The sequence below is a fragment of the Chelonus insularis genome, unplaced genomic scaffold (assembly GCF_013357705.1).
Source record: "Chelonus insularis isolate UGA/USDA-ARS -01 unplaced genomic scaffold, ASM1335770v1 contig_25_pilon, whole genome shotgun sequence".
Classification (NCBI taxonomy): Eukaryota; Metazoa; Arthropoda; class Insecta; order Hymenoptera; family Braconidae; genus Chelonus; species Chelonus insularis.
This window is the reverse complement of record NW_023276451.1, coordinates 701,758-719,031: the sequence shown is the minus strand read 5'-3', so window position 1 is coordinate 719,031 and position 17,274 is coordinate 701,758. Positions and strand designations below refer to the sequence as shown.

General features: G+C 32.0%; 1 protein-coding gene across 1 annotated transcript in view; it reads right to left on the bottom strand.

Moving 5' to 3' along the window:
* LOC118064891 (Fanconi anemia group J protein homolog) overlaps positions 1–14,185 on the bottom strand; it is a 40,806-nt gene extending 26,621 nt beyond the window's left edge. Inside the window, exons 1-3 of the mRNA XM_035079808.1 lie at positions 13,969–14,185; positions 13,187–13,804; positions 12,554–12,665 (exon numbers count right to left, since the gene is read on the bottom strand). Of these exons, the coding sequence (XP_034935699.1) occupies positions 12,554–12,665; positions 13,187–13,804 (730 nt within the window). The 5' untranslated portion in view covers positions 13,969–14,185. The remainder of the gene's footprint in view (positions 1–12,553; positions 12,666–13,186; positions 13,805–13,968) is intronic.
* Positions 14,186–17,274: the final 3,089 nt, after the last annotated feature.

The window sequence follows — 17,274 nt, the reverse complement described above, 5'->3', positions numbered from 1 at the left end:
CTGCCGTGGAAACGATGCTCGTTTGAGTTTCGATGAAATGTCGGCTAATAAATGTGTGGGGATGTTTTATGCATAAGAGTTTAAAGAGAAAAAAAGTCGATGCAATGATTTGATTAAATACCCTGCATAATAATAATTTATTAATTCACTGTGGGAAAATTGAAATTGACGCATGAAATGATTATTTGATAAATATTTGATTAATAACGAGGAAAAAACAACAATAAAATCACGCAAATTGGCGTGATAAAGAGCTTTTTCGTTGGTTGACCTGATAAATTTGACACCCTTTCTCACAAAGATATATTATTATCTAAACATCTAAACATGACGTGTGTCTAAATCATTTTTTTCCATTCGCTTATTTTTGTGACAACTTCATTGAATTTTCGTTTCTAATTAATTCAAGCTTTGAAATGTGTATATCAATGAATTTAATTTCATAACGTCCTTAGCGGATTTTTTTTTAATCCTAACTAATAGAGAGTGAAAAAAAAATTGCAAAGAAGAAGAAGAGAGTAGAGGGAACAGCAGCAATGGATGGTTGGTGAAGAAGGGGTGAAAGAAGTCGGCAGTCTTTGATCTGGCATACATACGATTCATGTCGAGTTTCTCGTGGAAGCGCGAGCAAGAGGGTAAGGAAAAGAGAAGCAGAATCTTGCACACGTCTACATATATACATATTCGCGATTCGGGAGAACTATATCGTTCTGTTCTCATCGTGTTCTTGCGTGTTTTACGGGTCTCTCTTTGATTGCGCACGTGCGACTGAGTTTATTTAACTCGACAGGTCAAAAATTTAGACTCTTAAAAGCCAATAAATTTTTTTTTAACTGAAAAATATTCTTAAATGATCACAGACAGTTTATGAGCCTCTGTTGTTACAGATTTCAGCTGGGAAATAATGGTGAAGTTTCATTTCAATAGATGTAATATAATAATGAAGGGTTTTGTTGAAAATGATATTTTGCAAATAAATTTATTATGTTATTTGTGGAGATCAATATTTACTGTTTTACATTATGAAACAGGAAATAAAGCAGATATTTAATGAATCAATCATTTTCAGAATTTCAAAGTCAGTTTAAATTTAATGTTGCGTGAAACAAATTTGTTGAACAATGAATTCCAATGGTCAATACATGTTCGAGTGTAACTAGTTTATTATTGAATGGATAACTATTATCATATACTGGATTATACTTTTTTAGTTTTTCAAAAATAAAAATCAATATTTGAAGTGATAAATAATATTTGATGAATGCAAATCCTTATTTCATAGAAATTGGCATTTTTTTACTTGAAAAAACATGCTATGAAATAGAGGAAATTGTTGAATGGTCAGTTAATTACATTATTGAAAATAATTACACTTAATGAAATAAACAAAGTAATCAAATGATAAGAAGTGTAAGATAGTAGTACCAATAATTCAAGCAAAAAGTAGCTTTTACGACAATTTGAAATGTGCATTTTGTGTCTATTTATATTATTTACTTAGAAATAATCGCACGGCACACATTAAACTTTGCAGAATGCAGTTACAAAGTTTCTGCACTTAACACGGAACTCATGGCTCTCAAGTTATCCCATACAGTTGCGTGTGCAAGACGGTTTAGTTCTTGTAACTTAAACAAGTAGAGAGAGAGTGAGATTCTGCAGCGTGTGAATTGAAACTATGCAAGGAGGAATTTTGATAATGGATGAAAGGTCGAGAATGCATGCTAAAGTGTGCATTATCCTTTTAACTAAAAGGGAAATCAAGAAATTGTATAGAAATTCTTTAGAGAATTCAAATTTTCTATAAATTATCATTTTCTTCGTATAAAACTCTGATCTATTCTTCTATATAGAACCAGAATGAATCAATGAATTATTTCAATTTACTTATTTTCAGGTGAACAAACAATGTTTATCGATGGACATCAAGGAATAATAGATATCCGAAAAGATAATTCTCGGGTAGTAGTGCGAGAAGGGAGTTGGTTTAGTTAATGTGGTGGTGCGGTTTGTTGTTGACTGGAGATATTCGTGTTGTCGGCGTTCGGTACACGTACCTCGAACGCGAACCTAGTTAACACGGACCTGATACCGATCTACATGCTTGCCGCGGTGGCCCGATAAATACTTATGAGCCACCTTTCGTAATGATCCGCTCGCGCGACAACCGTTCCAACTTGTGGGGTTTCATTCAATTGCCTCGGTTTGTAAGGTAATTAATTTATTAATTTAAAAATACTTAAAGCACCGTATTAATACAATGGGGTTTACATCAACCTGTGAAAAGTACACTTTTAACCTTTGTTATTATGACTTTTCTCAACTACCAACTCATGTAGGAATTTACTCTTTTAGCTTCAAAGATAAAAATTATTTTTGTTGCTGACTTAATCTTTTGATAAAATTTAAACATTTCAATTGTAAAAAATTGAAATAGTATGAATTGTTTATGCACTGTTTGTTTTAATTTTTCTGTCTTCAATCGATTGAAGTGATTTTTGGGAATAAACAAATTGGAAAGAGTTTTTCAATGGTATTCAATTGAAATGATTGATCATAAACATGTGATTCCGACATTAATAAGGTTACGAAAGCCATTTAAAATTCTCACAACTCTCTGTAAGTAAACTAACATGGATTTTATAACTGTAAACCACTAGAAGTAATTTTTCTGACCTTTGGTTTGTGTTAAATATATTACTCAAATATTGTATATTAGAAAAGAGATTTTATGACAGTTAACAAAGTTTATTAATAGTTAACAAATGGAATGTTTAAGTACAGCGGAATAAATATTGTTGCTGTAAGAAATTAATCATTCATTTAAATGAGTTTTTTGTTTTAACTCAATATAAGTAACAGCTAGAGAATTAATTTATCATTTAGACATAAAACAATATGGGATAAACATAAATTTTAGTTTGTAATGGTTGTTAATAAATTGAATTTAAATGTTCAGTCAATTTGTTTACCATTACTGTTAAGAATGATTACTCATAAAGTCTCAAGACTTTCATTTGAAAAATTTTTAAACTATATTTCTCTTTCTTAATAAATTATTTAGGACTCTCTTTATCTTAAACTTTAACCATAACAACAATAATACTGTACTTTTGTTAAAAAGCAAAGCTTATAAATAATTATAAAATGCTTTAAATTCAATAAACACATCAGTCAACGATGATCCATTGAATTAAAAAAAAAGTTCTAATTAAAGAAATATTTGCATGTCTTTTTTTACTCAAAAATGTTTTATTATAAAAAATAAAGGTGTCATTAACATAATTCAAACATTGTAGACGGTATAATGCATGTTTGGATTTTAGCGAATTCGTGTGCACTGGAGGATGGCTAAAGTCCTCGAATTAAAAAAGAAACGATAGCAGATTCAGTAGAAGTTTCTTGGATATCTGCGACGAATTATGTAAGTGATCGGGAGTCCGAGACCCCGCGAAACAACGACGGCGCCTTCGGGACCGCGGCGTCTTTTCAAATCGGACTCCAACTCCTTGTTCTCAGAAGGAGGAGATGGTCGGCGCGACGCGATTCTGCTGGACCTTGCGCGAGCCGCACGTTGTATAAAAGTGAGAAAGACACAGAGGAGGACTCATCGGAGGAGTCGTTGGCGATCGAGGAAGAAAGAGGAAAGTGGGGGAGTGGAGAAGTGAGAGGAGAGCTCCCGCGTATAAAAGAAAAACCGCGATGACGGTGGAAGAGGGGCCGGAGCAGAACGTTAAGGACCACCCGAGAGAGGAGTTCAGGACAAGGATGCGAACCGCCGGCGCTCGGCGAAGGCCTTTGGGGGGTCCCTTATCTTCCCAGAGTTCATCCGGGATCTGCCCACGGTCTTTACCTTCTCCTCTTTGTCTTCTTCTTCTTCGCCTCCTCCTCTGAATCCCATTATCGATCGATTCTTTACGCAATACAACCGAGTTGAGCATAGATCCGCGTCAGGATTTACAAACTCTACGGCTCTGTCTGATGGCCAAAATAGGAAACGATATACGTTTAGTTAACTGGGTGTAATATACATATACGATGAAAGAACAATTTATTTATGGTTCTTGTTTACTTTGAATAATTCACGTGTATCAATACAAGAAAATCAGTAGATAACTTTTTATTAACTAATTGATTATTCTAAACTTTATTAGGATATTTATCTATCCTAGAAGGTACGTCAATTATTGGATACCAAGTATCTCATAAGAAAATGTTACTGAGTAGTTACATAAATTTTACATAAAATAACTGTTTTAAAGCACAAAATAATTAAGATATTAACTTGTCATTTCTAGTAGACATGCAAGATATTCCAAATGATTATATTTAAAAAAAAAAAAATTAAAGAGATATAATTTTTAAATATACCATGTTATATGCATATTTAATATCTGATGAATTATATGAAGGAAATAATTCGAAAGCACGCGATGACAGAATTAGTTTAAAATGAAGCTGTCTCCAGGTAAACGAATCTCTGCTAATCTTCGGGACAATCAAATCAGACTGGCTGTGCACGCGTGTCTGCAGAACGGTCCCACGAATCGTAGAGAAAAGAAATAAGAATAAAGAGAAAGGACAGAACAGCGGCGCTTGTGCTCGAGGCCGTCGGACTTGGAGAGTGAACATCGTAAGGAAAGGGTAAGGCACGTTCGGATATGCAGTCTATTGCCGTCGTCGTCATCGGTACGGTGGCTGTAAACGCAGAGCCAACCACGAGAGTAGAACTCCAACAACGATGTGAGATCCGTTGGACCCGCATGTGAACGCTCATTGTCCTTTGGACGTGTATACGCTCATAGGTACCTTAATGTCGGCAGGATGAAAGCGTGGGTCGCTTTTTGTCTCTTGTAAGCGTGAGCAAGACCGAGTAGCTTAGTACCAGCTACTGGGCACTGCGGGTAGTCTTCCACTCGGACCCGCGAGATTCTACTCATTCTATCTTTCTCATTCGCTGCATACTCGTTCTCTAGCAATGCCCTTAATGCTCTTAATTATCAATTAAATGTGTAATAATTATTTACTACTATGGATATTTTGTCAATTTTATATTAAACCGCTGATAAATTTATATATATGCACAAAAAAAAAAGGATTGAGTAAAAATTGTTCAAAAATTTAAGGCAACCCGGATACACTGAACAGACAGAGCGAAATTTACCCTGCGAGATGTTGACTTTTTCCTGTACACTTCATGAAAATTCCTTTCTCATTGGATAAATTTTACTCTGTGCAATGTACCCGAGTTATTCTGAATAGCAGTGTAATTTTCATTCAATTTTTCTCTCCATGTGAAAATTCAAAATATTCCATCATTTATTAATAATTAATAATACAATATCTTACAAATTATTTGAATAAAATATATAAATATTTTTATTAACTAGCTAAAATGAAATATTTTGATATTCAATGAATTTTATCGTTTTTTTTTTTAAATATATTGAAAGAAGAAAATTGATTGAAATTTGCTAAATAAAATTTGTTGGATACATTGATTGTTATATTTTATACTAGACAATATTAAGAGAATATTTAATTACATAATGATGAATAAATTCAGTAGCTATATTTTTTTGCAGTAATCTTACCGATACAATGTAATAAAATGATGTGATAAACCAACTAAAAAATTCTATCAATCAATTACCTAGCTAGTAATCTGCAACTAAATGACAACCTATTGCATAATCTCGTCATGTCAAATATAATTACCTTCCACTTTTCATTTTAATCTTGCATGCACAGTAGAAACTATTTCAATTTTATAATAACGTTTTGTAATTGGCTACGAATAGTTAATTAGACAAAATGTTAGACTATTACGAAGATTTATAACAATAGATGATTTCATGTTTAGAAATAGAGTAGAAACTATGAATCCCTCGAATGATAGTTGATGAAGTTTAGCCATTATTACAGTTAGTTTCAAAAAGATAAGTAGTCGAATTAAAAGAGAGAAAAAATACTATTTGAAAATTTGTACAAGAGAGAAGATGCCAAGATAATGAGAGAAGGATGCAAAAAAAAAGAAGAGCCAGGTACGGGGTATCGATGCGACGTTTTTCGCTACCTCGTGTACGCCCGAGACTGAAATTACACTCCAATTTTCAAGCTTCTCCGCCTCTGGGAATAATGCTCGACGTTGGTACCACGGTGTGGTACCAAACCTCATACCACTTGCACTCTTTCCACCCACCTGGATATCTCATCCCTCTCTACTCTTTCCTGAGGAAGGAAGGACATTATTAATGTCAGAACGTCAGCGAGAACGTCGCGCGTATATTCTTTCGTCCTAGAGAGAACAGTTCGCATGTCTGAGCTATTACTGAAAGAACCCGCCAGTGCGATATATAATTCCGCGTTCACCGATAATTATTATGAAGCAACCGGGCAACCGAGCTTCCTGTGTCATGACAATGCGACGACGCGGGACTTCGACGTCGTCGTGTTCCTGTCACGTATTATACAGTCAAGACTACCTTGATGTTTTATATACTACCAAGTATATATTCTCTCTTCTTCACGATGAAAAGCTTGTCATTGTGTTGCAAATTCACCCCTGCGAGTCTCTTTCTCTGTATGAGTGGTGCACATAGAAAGGAAGTAGAAACAGGAGGTTGGCTGTAGGAAACAGCACGTTTCTGCACCATTGATAATAAAGTGACGTTATATTCAGGCATGCGATTTCGCGATAAACTTTCGAAATTTATTTGCCATCCCTTCGAAGCCTCGTCGTTTCTCTGTCAATTTCTCGGCTTCTTGTTGTCATCTTTTTCTGGCTTTGTTTACCCATCATTTTCTTTCCTTCTTATTTTCTTCGTGACTTTGCTGGCGCCCTCCTCAAAACAATTCCAAGCCGCGACGCGACCGTGCCATCAGCGACCATATTTTTTTTCTTCAAGTCTGTTTCTCTCTCTTATTCTGCAATGTAGTAGCGTCACCAGGGGCATTTCTCCTCGAGTACACCTCTCTTCGTTTCACTGATATCCGTCACAGAGAGGTAGCTAACTCGTCTCTCAAGCGCATGTATACCTGATATATCACAGTCGCATCACACACGACAAACTTATCCATATTTCTCGTTATCGTGTTCGCATACGATCTACATGTTGTTACACTTATGGATTACGTGTACATTGACTCTCTTCAAGTCCTTGAAAACCCTCTTCTATCTATCATCTTCCAGTCTAGTTGTATGTCAATGATCCTAATGCCTATTAGTCTGCATTCCTCTGTACGAGTCTCTCTATCTTTCAACTCCTGGGTTTTTCTCACACATTGTAGAACAAAGTGCCTGCTGAGAAGAAGCTGTGAAACAACTGTACTTATAATGATGAGCTCTGTATCAAGCATTTTCAACAACAAAGAGCGAAAGAATAGTCAAGCCACAAGGGTCTAGTGACACCAAATCTACGAGACATAAATTTTGAAATAGACCTCAACAGCTACGCACCAAAGAAACATCAGCCCAAAAAATAATAGGAAAGATAATAAAGCCAAAATGTCACAAATCAATGATTTTAATCTAGAAGATCTAAAGCTTGGGCTCGAGATAGGTTTAGTGTGACACGCCCATGAAATTAGTTACTAGTCTAACGTACTGAACTGACTAGGGGTTAAAAGGATCCAAATTTACTTTCTAAGGGTATAGTTTCATCGATTAAACTGCACAAGGTTCAGTAACAAACTTGCAAACATTTTTTTCTACCTGCTCAGCTTAAACTTAAAAATAAATTTCTTTGTAATATATTTTCCTAAAATATTTTACTAAAATCATCAAATAATTAATAACTGGTAAATATATACTTCCAACTTAAAAATATAAATTTAATTAATAATTAAATATTAATAAAAAATCAAACTTTAATCCTGATAATATCTTTTCTGATTATCATGTTGCTTTTCATTCTTGAATGGAATCACTTTAAATTATGTTATTTGTTGTATTTTACAAAAACTTGATTGAAATTAGATTTAAACCTCAACTATCATTCATTTCATGTTCATTACAATTATATTTGTTGATTATCAATAAACTTCATCCATTTAACGTACCTAAATTCTCTTAAAATGATTATTTATTCAGTCCAGATCAATTGTATCATTCAAATTTATTTGAATATTATAAAATGAATGGCTACAAAATGTAATAATCCCTAAACCTATTTAGTCTCTTTACTTGAAAACATTAATTTATGCGATACATTTATATATGCCTGGTTAACTAAGTTTCAACAGCTCGGCGGCTAGTACTACCACTCGAGTGATGGTGAATTTTAAAAAGCAGAAAATAAATTACATAGTTTAGTTGTAGAGAGAGAAATGATTTCGTGTGACGATGCATGAAGAGAGAAAAAGAAAGAGAGGAAAGAGACAACTTTGTTCCACTTGTTTGATGCTTCGTGTCGAGGCTACTTTTCCAAACTTCTCGACGTGAATAATTGTCAATGAAATATGATAGTTACGAGGAAAGTAGAATCATTATACCCTCGGAAATGAGTGCAGGCTGAGAGAATAAATTGTAAATTATACTTGGAGACATCGTACACTTGTGCACAATCACGATATTCAAAGGAAATTTTTTAAATCAACCTTGTAAGAAGTATATAAAGTAACAGAAAGACATTTTGTTAAATTGAAGCCACAGTACTTGTCTTGGTGGCATTATAATTTGTATGAAATTACCTGTCCAACAAGATAATGAAACAACATGATGACATTTTTGGGACATAAATATACTTTAATCAGGGTTTTATTATCTCCCATTGATGAGGAATATCTCAGTACTAAAATCATAACTGTCTTTCAACTTTAAATATTTTTATACACGAAATAAAGAAATGACTATTTTTCACTCTGAATATAGAACGTTCCAACTATCAGCCATTAAATATAAAGTTAATGTAAAGCTCTCTTCATCGAGACGTAATTGTTTATTTTACTCATAAAAATATTCGGAGTATGTTTTCATAATTTTTTCTTTAATAATTCAATTCAATCAATACTTCTCAATCAAGTAGTATTTTTATTTGAATAAATCTCAATTAAAATAAAAAACAAGTACAATTTCAGCAATGTTTAATGAAAATTTTAGTCATACCAATTGAAAGTTTACAAAATAATGAACAAAATTTTTTAGAACCATTAGAAAAAATTTTTTTTTCCTTTTCATTTGATGACTGATGAATTTAAATAAATAAATTCGAACAAATATAATAGAAAATTCTGATGGATTTTTTTCTGAAACAAAGAGAATGTGAAACATGAACATTATTTAGCGTATGAATTACATTTGCGGTAAAGTGCGTGGGATATTCATCATCATCTTTACTTCAGTTGTATCATACTTAATTTTCTTTTTATACATGTCTTCTGTACCTATGGGAACCACGGGAACCTGGAATCACAACGACGGGTGTGTTCCAGCCGGTTCCCGGAACCGTAGCATTTGTTTCTCGTGGTAAAAAAGATGAAAAAGGACAATAAAAAAAGAAACAAGACAAAACGAAAAAAAGTAATGCAAGAAAAGGAGTAAACTAGTGAGAGAAGAAGAAGAAGAAGTAAAAACAAGGCGCAGAAAGCGAATTGAGGTTCGAAAGAGAATAGATAGGATTCCGCACGCAAATTCGACGTTAACGTTAGAGAAACGTTTAATTTGACGAATCCCTCGAAATGGCACGCGATCGTTTACCTCAAAAATTCGGGACATAGCCTCCCTTATTTCCCCCCTTGAAGAGGAGCACCAATCCTCCTAGGTATCTCCCCCATGCCTATGCAGCTGCCTTGTTATACTGGGCTTCATTAAGCGACTATGACAAATAACTAGAATTTTCCAATTATCAAAATGTTACCATCTATCTACTCATCTCCTTCAATTTAATGGCTCAAACTACTACCTTTATAACTTCTTCAATATCTATCAAAGTTTGGTGGTAACCATTGATTCTTTCTTCGTCTGATTCTAGTGTAATCTTAATGATTAGGTACAAGTCTATTTCGTGTTTCACGTGGTACTTATTCAAACAATACTTTTATTTAATTACTGTTATTAAATAATATTTATGAAAATTATTTTTGTTTGACTTTGAAATAACATATAATCACTATTGATCAAAATGTTAAGTATCGTACAATGAAAAATATTTTCGTGCTTTAATTGAGTGTTATTCAAAAAGAAGCTTCAGTTGAATATTAATAAATGATCAAATTTTGTATCCATTAAGTTGTTTTAATTAAATAAATAAAAAATATCTACAATAATAAAAATATGAACAATTATTATTGGCAACTTGATTAAAATTCAAAAAACAATGTTTAAAAATTTATTACAATGTTAATCAAATAGCTGACATCAGTTTAAAGCGATTTGAATGTGTTAAATTAAAACACTACGATTTGGCGTGTAGGAAATATTTACAAAATTGGTAAGACTTGTAGTGAGCACATTATCAAATTATTCTTCATAAGATAATTGTTTGAAAAATTAAAAAAAATAAAACTAATAACATTTATTAAATTTTATTCTTTTGATAACTGAACCATATCTAATTGAAGTAAGTTATTTTCTATCACCCAAGAGTATCTAATTATTTAAAATAAAAATGAAACAAAAATGCCTTTATCTATGATTTGTTTCTCTTAGCTAAGCTAAAATTAATTTTTTCAACCAATTTCAGTTTGAATCAATGTTGATTAATTTTTTAATTTATTTGAATAAATATTATTAAATGTGAATTTTCAAAGGGTTGCATGAATTAATGCGTACAATTAGCTTTAAATACGTAGGGTTGGAAAGCTATGAATAAGAAGATGGTTTTATAATAGCAGAGCAAAGCGTACAAACTATTAGGTTGAAATAAGCGGTTGAATAATTTAAATTGATATAGCAAGCGAGGAATTGCTAATTGCTGGTTCGCTTTCTTGCCACGCTTTGCTAGAATGGGGGTGGCCAACAGCCGTATCTCTCTTTGCATTACTATGTGAGTTGTGTCGACATTTGTATATAGTTTCCACACTGATTCCTCATACGTATGTGCCACTTAATGTTCGTGTGAAAAAACTCACAATAACTCATTTGTAATTAATTATAGTAAATTAATATCATCACGTCAGCATTTCTACGTTACATGAAGATGTATTATAAAGGTTAAACGTTTCACTGAGGAAGTGACAGATTATTCACAATGTGCATTTCAGTTGCAAGTTAAGAAAAAATTAACTCCATCAAGAAATGATTATCACACTGACATATCTCAATAAATAGATTTATTAAATATTTTTTGTTTAATAAATATTGTAATTTTTATGATAAATTTGTTATATTATTGGAGATTACAACGACAGAAGAATATGAAAATTTTTCAAACTTAAAAGAACTTCAATTTTGACTTGATATCTTTGATGAAATGACTTTTTTATTTCGGAATTTACTATAACGAATATAAAAAGAATAAAAGAACAATGAAAAACATCTGTTATCTCCTTGAATAGTTATTACCTCCTTCAATATCATTATTTTTATATATAACATCAACAATGAATATTTCCTTTGATATTGAAGACAATGATTGAATAAAATTGTGAGAAAAAAAAAAACTTCTATCAATATAATAAACTCACAACGAAAGAAATTATTGTAAAGGTAAAACATCTCAAAAGCTAAATGAGCGTCAGTTACTTTGCCGAGTGCGTTTCAACTTGGAAGAAAAAAAATATAAAAGACTAACGATGAGTATATTCTCCAAAGGCTTTTCGTCTTATTGGTGAATTTAAACAGTCAAAAGTTCAAAAACTTGCGAGTTTGCAATAAGCAGGCGTTTAAGAAGACATTCTTGTCAAAGTTGCAAGAAAAAAGAAAACTTTAGTTGGTTTGAAAAAGTGGTTAAAACTTCAAGATTTTTTTATTTTTTACATCAGTTTATTTTGTGTTGTTATCAACAGCAAGAAGAAATGAAGACAAGACTTACAGGTTGATTGGAATTTTCGGAGTTTCACACGCTGTAGAGCTGACAACGTTGAGTTTGGGTTAGGGGGAAGAGGGCGAAAAGAGCAGCCGGCTGACTTGCGAGACTTTCTGAGACATGACTATGAGACGAGAACGAAGCTAACGACCAAACGTCACGAGACAATCCCGAAGAAAACGCGAGGGCATGAGTCGCAAATGCGACTTGGTAAAACGAGTGCCACGAACAAGGATATTTAACGAGGCTTTGGAGTTTGAGCAATACGACTTATGGTCACCTTATACGACATTATGTAGTTTGTAAATTGTCTACCTCCATCTCACTCTCATTCTACAATCATTTGCCTTTAATTCCCTTGTCATGCTACCGTTTTGTCATAATCTTTTGTTTTTCAGTACAAATATATTCATTGCATTCCAGACTTTCATGATAATATGATAATTTGACACAAACTTCTTGAAGTCATTAAAACTGAGATTCTTAATTCAATATTAAAGTTCAAAGTTCATATTGACTTCATTTAATTGTACTTTTTAGTACACATCATCAAGAATTGTAACTGTCAAAAGTTTGTTAAAACTCACCAGCGTAGTGCCTTTGGAAAGCCAGGGCTCCACACAATAAAGCTAGAGTCTTGCCACTACCAGTTGGACTCTCTAATAAGGCATGTTCTCCCTTGGTACATCCTCGTATTAGCTGGAATTAAAATTATATGTTGGTTCTCTTCGTGTTTACTATTTTTTTATTGTTTGAAATTATTTTAATTATCTGCAGCGTATATGAAATTTTAATTAATTTATAAGACTTTATTTTTTATCTGAATTATAATTATATTGATTGTTTTTAAAACCTATAATTTTTCTAGCTATCTCAAAATAACTAACACAACTTCCTACCCTTGTTTTCTCTTTTAGAACATGTGTAATAGATATTATAAATATTTAATCACAATCCACTTTGGTAGTAAACAATTATACAATGTATTTGAACCCTGATAAACAAAAGTTGTATTACAACATATTTAGTTCCAATCGATGTTCAAATACAGCTCTTGTCTATCAAGAAAATGTAACACAATATTAACTAAATTTAAATTATACGCAATTATTAGATATTTATGATTAATTAACAATTTAATATCAGTTATAATAATTTTTGCAGATAAATCTTAGCATTTATTAGAACTTGAATAATGATAAAAAATCATTAATACTTACTGCATTCATTACAGCAACCTGAGAACCATACGGTTTCAAAGGAAACATTACATTCACACCAGCAATCATCAGCTGAGTTGGTGCAGCAATAGTTGGAGGTAATTTGACATCCGTATTAGGCAACTCTAAACTGTCAGAAGAACTACTATCATCCTCATCATCTGAGAAATTGTGATACACAATATTTCTTTTTTTTGAACCATTTTCTAGAGGACTTATTACTCGTTTCTTCACATCTCCACGATTTTCTGGATTATCAAAAGCCCAATTAAAAAATTTTTTTGGAATTCTAATCGGTTTAGGACGGCGTACATTATTTGAAGCTGAAGCTATAGAACTTGAATTTGATGAAACTGAAGCTTGATTAGTTTGTATATTATCTGAAGACACCTGTTGTGCTGAATTTCTATTTGAAACTTGATTATTGATGCTACTGTCACTAGCAGATTCATCATCAGTAATTGCATATTCTTCGAACTTAAAGCTTGAACGAGAAGAACCGTCTTCAGAATTGTTCCTGTTTTTAAAAAACCTTGGATTTGCAGCTAGTTTTTTTGTAGGTTGAAATTCTATATCAGTGGCTGAATCTTCATCATCAGAAATAATAATTGTGGCCATCTACAGAGATAAAAATTTATAATAATATATTTATCTATACAAAGAAAAAAAAATTAATATAAAAAATTCGTCAAAATATTTACTGATTGCAAGCATTTTTTATTTATAAGTAAAGTAAATGTATCAAAATAATATTTAACCTCAAAGGATTGTCATGAACTCACCTTGACATACGAATGATCATGAGACAATTACACCATTAATAAAATACGTATTACTTTTTTGATAAACGTAACCTCTTAACAACTAATTAACTTGAATTACAGAACAAAAAGCTTCAAGTCACTTTTTAAGAAATGTCAACAATCACACACAACACATGCAGTTCGCGGTAATTCACCACGTGTTGCGCATGCGTTGAAATTTCATCGCAGCCCTTCAATTCTGGTAAGCAAACCTGTAATTACGGATAAATTTTACAAATTTAATCCTAACAATTATAATTAATTAACTTATTGTAAAAAATTTGCCTAAAAATTCATCCAAATATCTTCATCATCTGTATCAAAGATTCTTTTGTCTTATGATGAAAACAAGTTCCAATTTGAACATTAGCTGGTGTACATACACAAACATTTGTCAACTGAACACACACACACACAACATAGCATGCATATGTCATGTGTGTGCTCAGCACTGGCAAACGCCTTTATCTGAAACGCAGCCATTGTTCTCTTATCGTTTCGAATTTTGACCACAAGATGGCGTTACATTATAACAACCAAGGTGAAGTTAGGTCATTTCGAATGGATGAAATAAAATAGATTTGATTCCACGAAAACATCAATAAAGTTTGTAAATAATTACAATTATTTTCAATTATTTAATAATTATACTTATAAAATGATGTACTTAAGTTGTTTAATGAAACATCAAGTGGTAATAGTAGTAAATCTCTACAATAGCAAAGACATTTGAGTAGAATAATAAAAAGATGATGAAATTAGTATGAATAAATAGGTTATCGATGAATTAAAATTGAATTATCAAAATGATATTTCCAAAATACAGTAACATTAAATGTTCTGGATATGTTTATACTTAAGTAAAGTAGCAAAACTTATCGTTACCAACATCGAGGTAGGTCAACGAGCCATGAGTTATGTGTACCCGGGGCGATGGCCATAAAATATACGAAGGGTGCAGCCAGTCATTATTACGAAAGGCGCTAAATTGCGTGTAACACCCCACGTTTCACAATACCGGATTAAATTTTATTCTCTTGAGAAAGTTCATGGATCTGTGCATCTTCAATATCTCCAAATTTAATACAATGTCAATTGTTGTCCAGCTATTATGCAGTCTTTAATAAGTAATAGTCATTGACAAAAGAACTAGTGACACTAATAAATAAGAGCATCTAGCTTTGATTTGTTTTATTATTGAATAGAATCTTATTTAATAAAATAAATCTCACATTACTGATATTGAAGAAAGTATATTCAAGATGATTTTTATTATAAAAACCTACCTATATGAACAATTTTCAAAAAATGAAGGTAAATATCCATTAGTTTCATTATAAAATCTAAAATATTTTTTTATTATAAAAGAACTTAACGATGAAATGTTAAATGAAAAATGAACATTACATAATAAGTCCAACTATTTAATTTTTCTCAGTGTAAAGATATATATTTTGAAAGTATATCGAACTACATAAATTGAAACGTATATTTTATATTCAATCAATTACTTAAGGTCTAAAGTATTAATTTATTTTATGACATAATAATTCATGTTGAACTAAAATATGGTATTTTTTTAGGTTTCAAGAAATAAATAAATATGATTGCTATAAAATCAAAATTTATTTTTTGGATACTCTCATCCTCATTCGATTGGAATATTATTCAACAGTACTTCTTTACTCTTATCAATGGTTCATCAGCTTAGATGCAGCAGCAGTAGTGTTTGGGGTAAGTTTCTACAAAAATACAGTTCTACGATATCTTAATCTCAACTATTTTCATTTTGGTGTATCGCAACGCTAAGCGGTTGAAATAAAAAAAAGAAGAGTAGAGGAGAATAGAAAAGAGGTGGTCCATAGTACATATCTGGACCAAGTCCACGAAATATGAAATATAAATAAAACATATTCCCTTGCCGCATGCAATAAAACGCGGGGAGATAACGTCTATGCGCAAGGAATACGAAATGCTGATGTGTGTTGTGCGTGCGTCTCCCTTTCATTTGTCTGTCCTCTTTCTTCTTTTCATATTCTCCTGCGCATACAACCCCAGGTCCTATTTTTGACCGAGTCCTCTTCACATCATAGAAAATAAACGTGGTGATTGCGTCGGACATGGTACTGGCCACAATTCTATATGGATAATATATTATTTTTATTTCACTCCGTTCATGAAACCATGTAATATTTATATCATCTAGAATGTAGAAGATTGATAATTTGTCAAATTTCTTTTACCCTCAAAATTTAATATTCTCTGCTTTTCGGATTATTTTTCTGTAAAATGAAGGTGATTATTCAAACAGTAAAAGTTTGAGTAATGATTTCTTCTGTAGAGAGTAAAATTATCAAGCAAAGTGAATTTATTGGAAATCGTTAATAAGGACAATACTCAGCTTACTTACTTTAAAGAAAACTCTTATTATATTTCTTATCATAAAAAAGAATTATTGAGATGAAACCTATTTCCTGATTGGAAGAAATATTTTCACATTTAATTTTTTTTGTTGGTTTATTCATCTAAAGTGATCAATTTTATAGGCAATATCAACAACTTTCTTTATTATTTTTGTTCTTCATTATTTTTTATTTCAGCTTTTTTCTACTTCTATAAAACAACTATTAGTTTATACAATAATATTTTTAATGATTCTATAAAACACTTCTATCTGATAATTATTCGTAGAAAATTTTTTTTTAGGTGTCAATGATAAATATTATGCAGATAAAAATAAAAACAATATCCACATAGGAAGCTAATATGGTTTTGAGGGTAAATTGGTAATGTTCTATGACTAAGCCAATACTTCATTAAGGCGCGGTTGAAGTAGTCATTCAAGCGTGTCTTCAATTTCAGTGTTTTTACTATCTCTTAGCTGTATCTATTGGTCAGCGATAAGAAAAGAGCATAGAAAAGTTATCCCAATCTCGATAAGCATTGATTAGGATACTAAAGTTAACTGGCAATTCCTCGAAACCATGTGTACTTGACTCTTATCAGTCTATTCCCGTAACGAATGACCCCTTGAGTGTCAAATATTCGATTGGACTCATGGGAATTTTTCTCCCATCTACTTCGTGGATCTTTAAACCTAACAATTTGCAGTGAGGCTTGTACAATGATGCTAGATGAGGGTCAAGGGTCTTAGCAGAGGACTGAAGTAAAACAAAAGAAACATGCTGGCAAGGGTAAATAGAGAAGTTGTCCGATGTGTTAAGTAGTTAAACATTTTTTAAACGCACAGAAGGAATCTATTGTAAAAATAATTCATGAAAAATG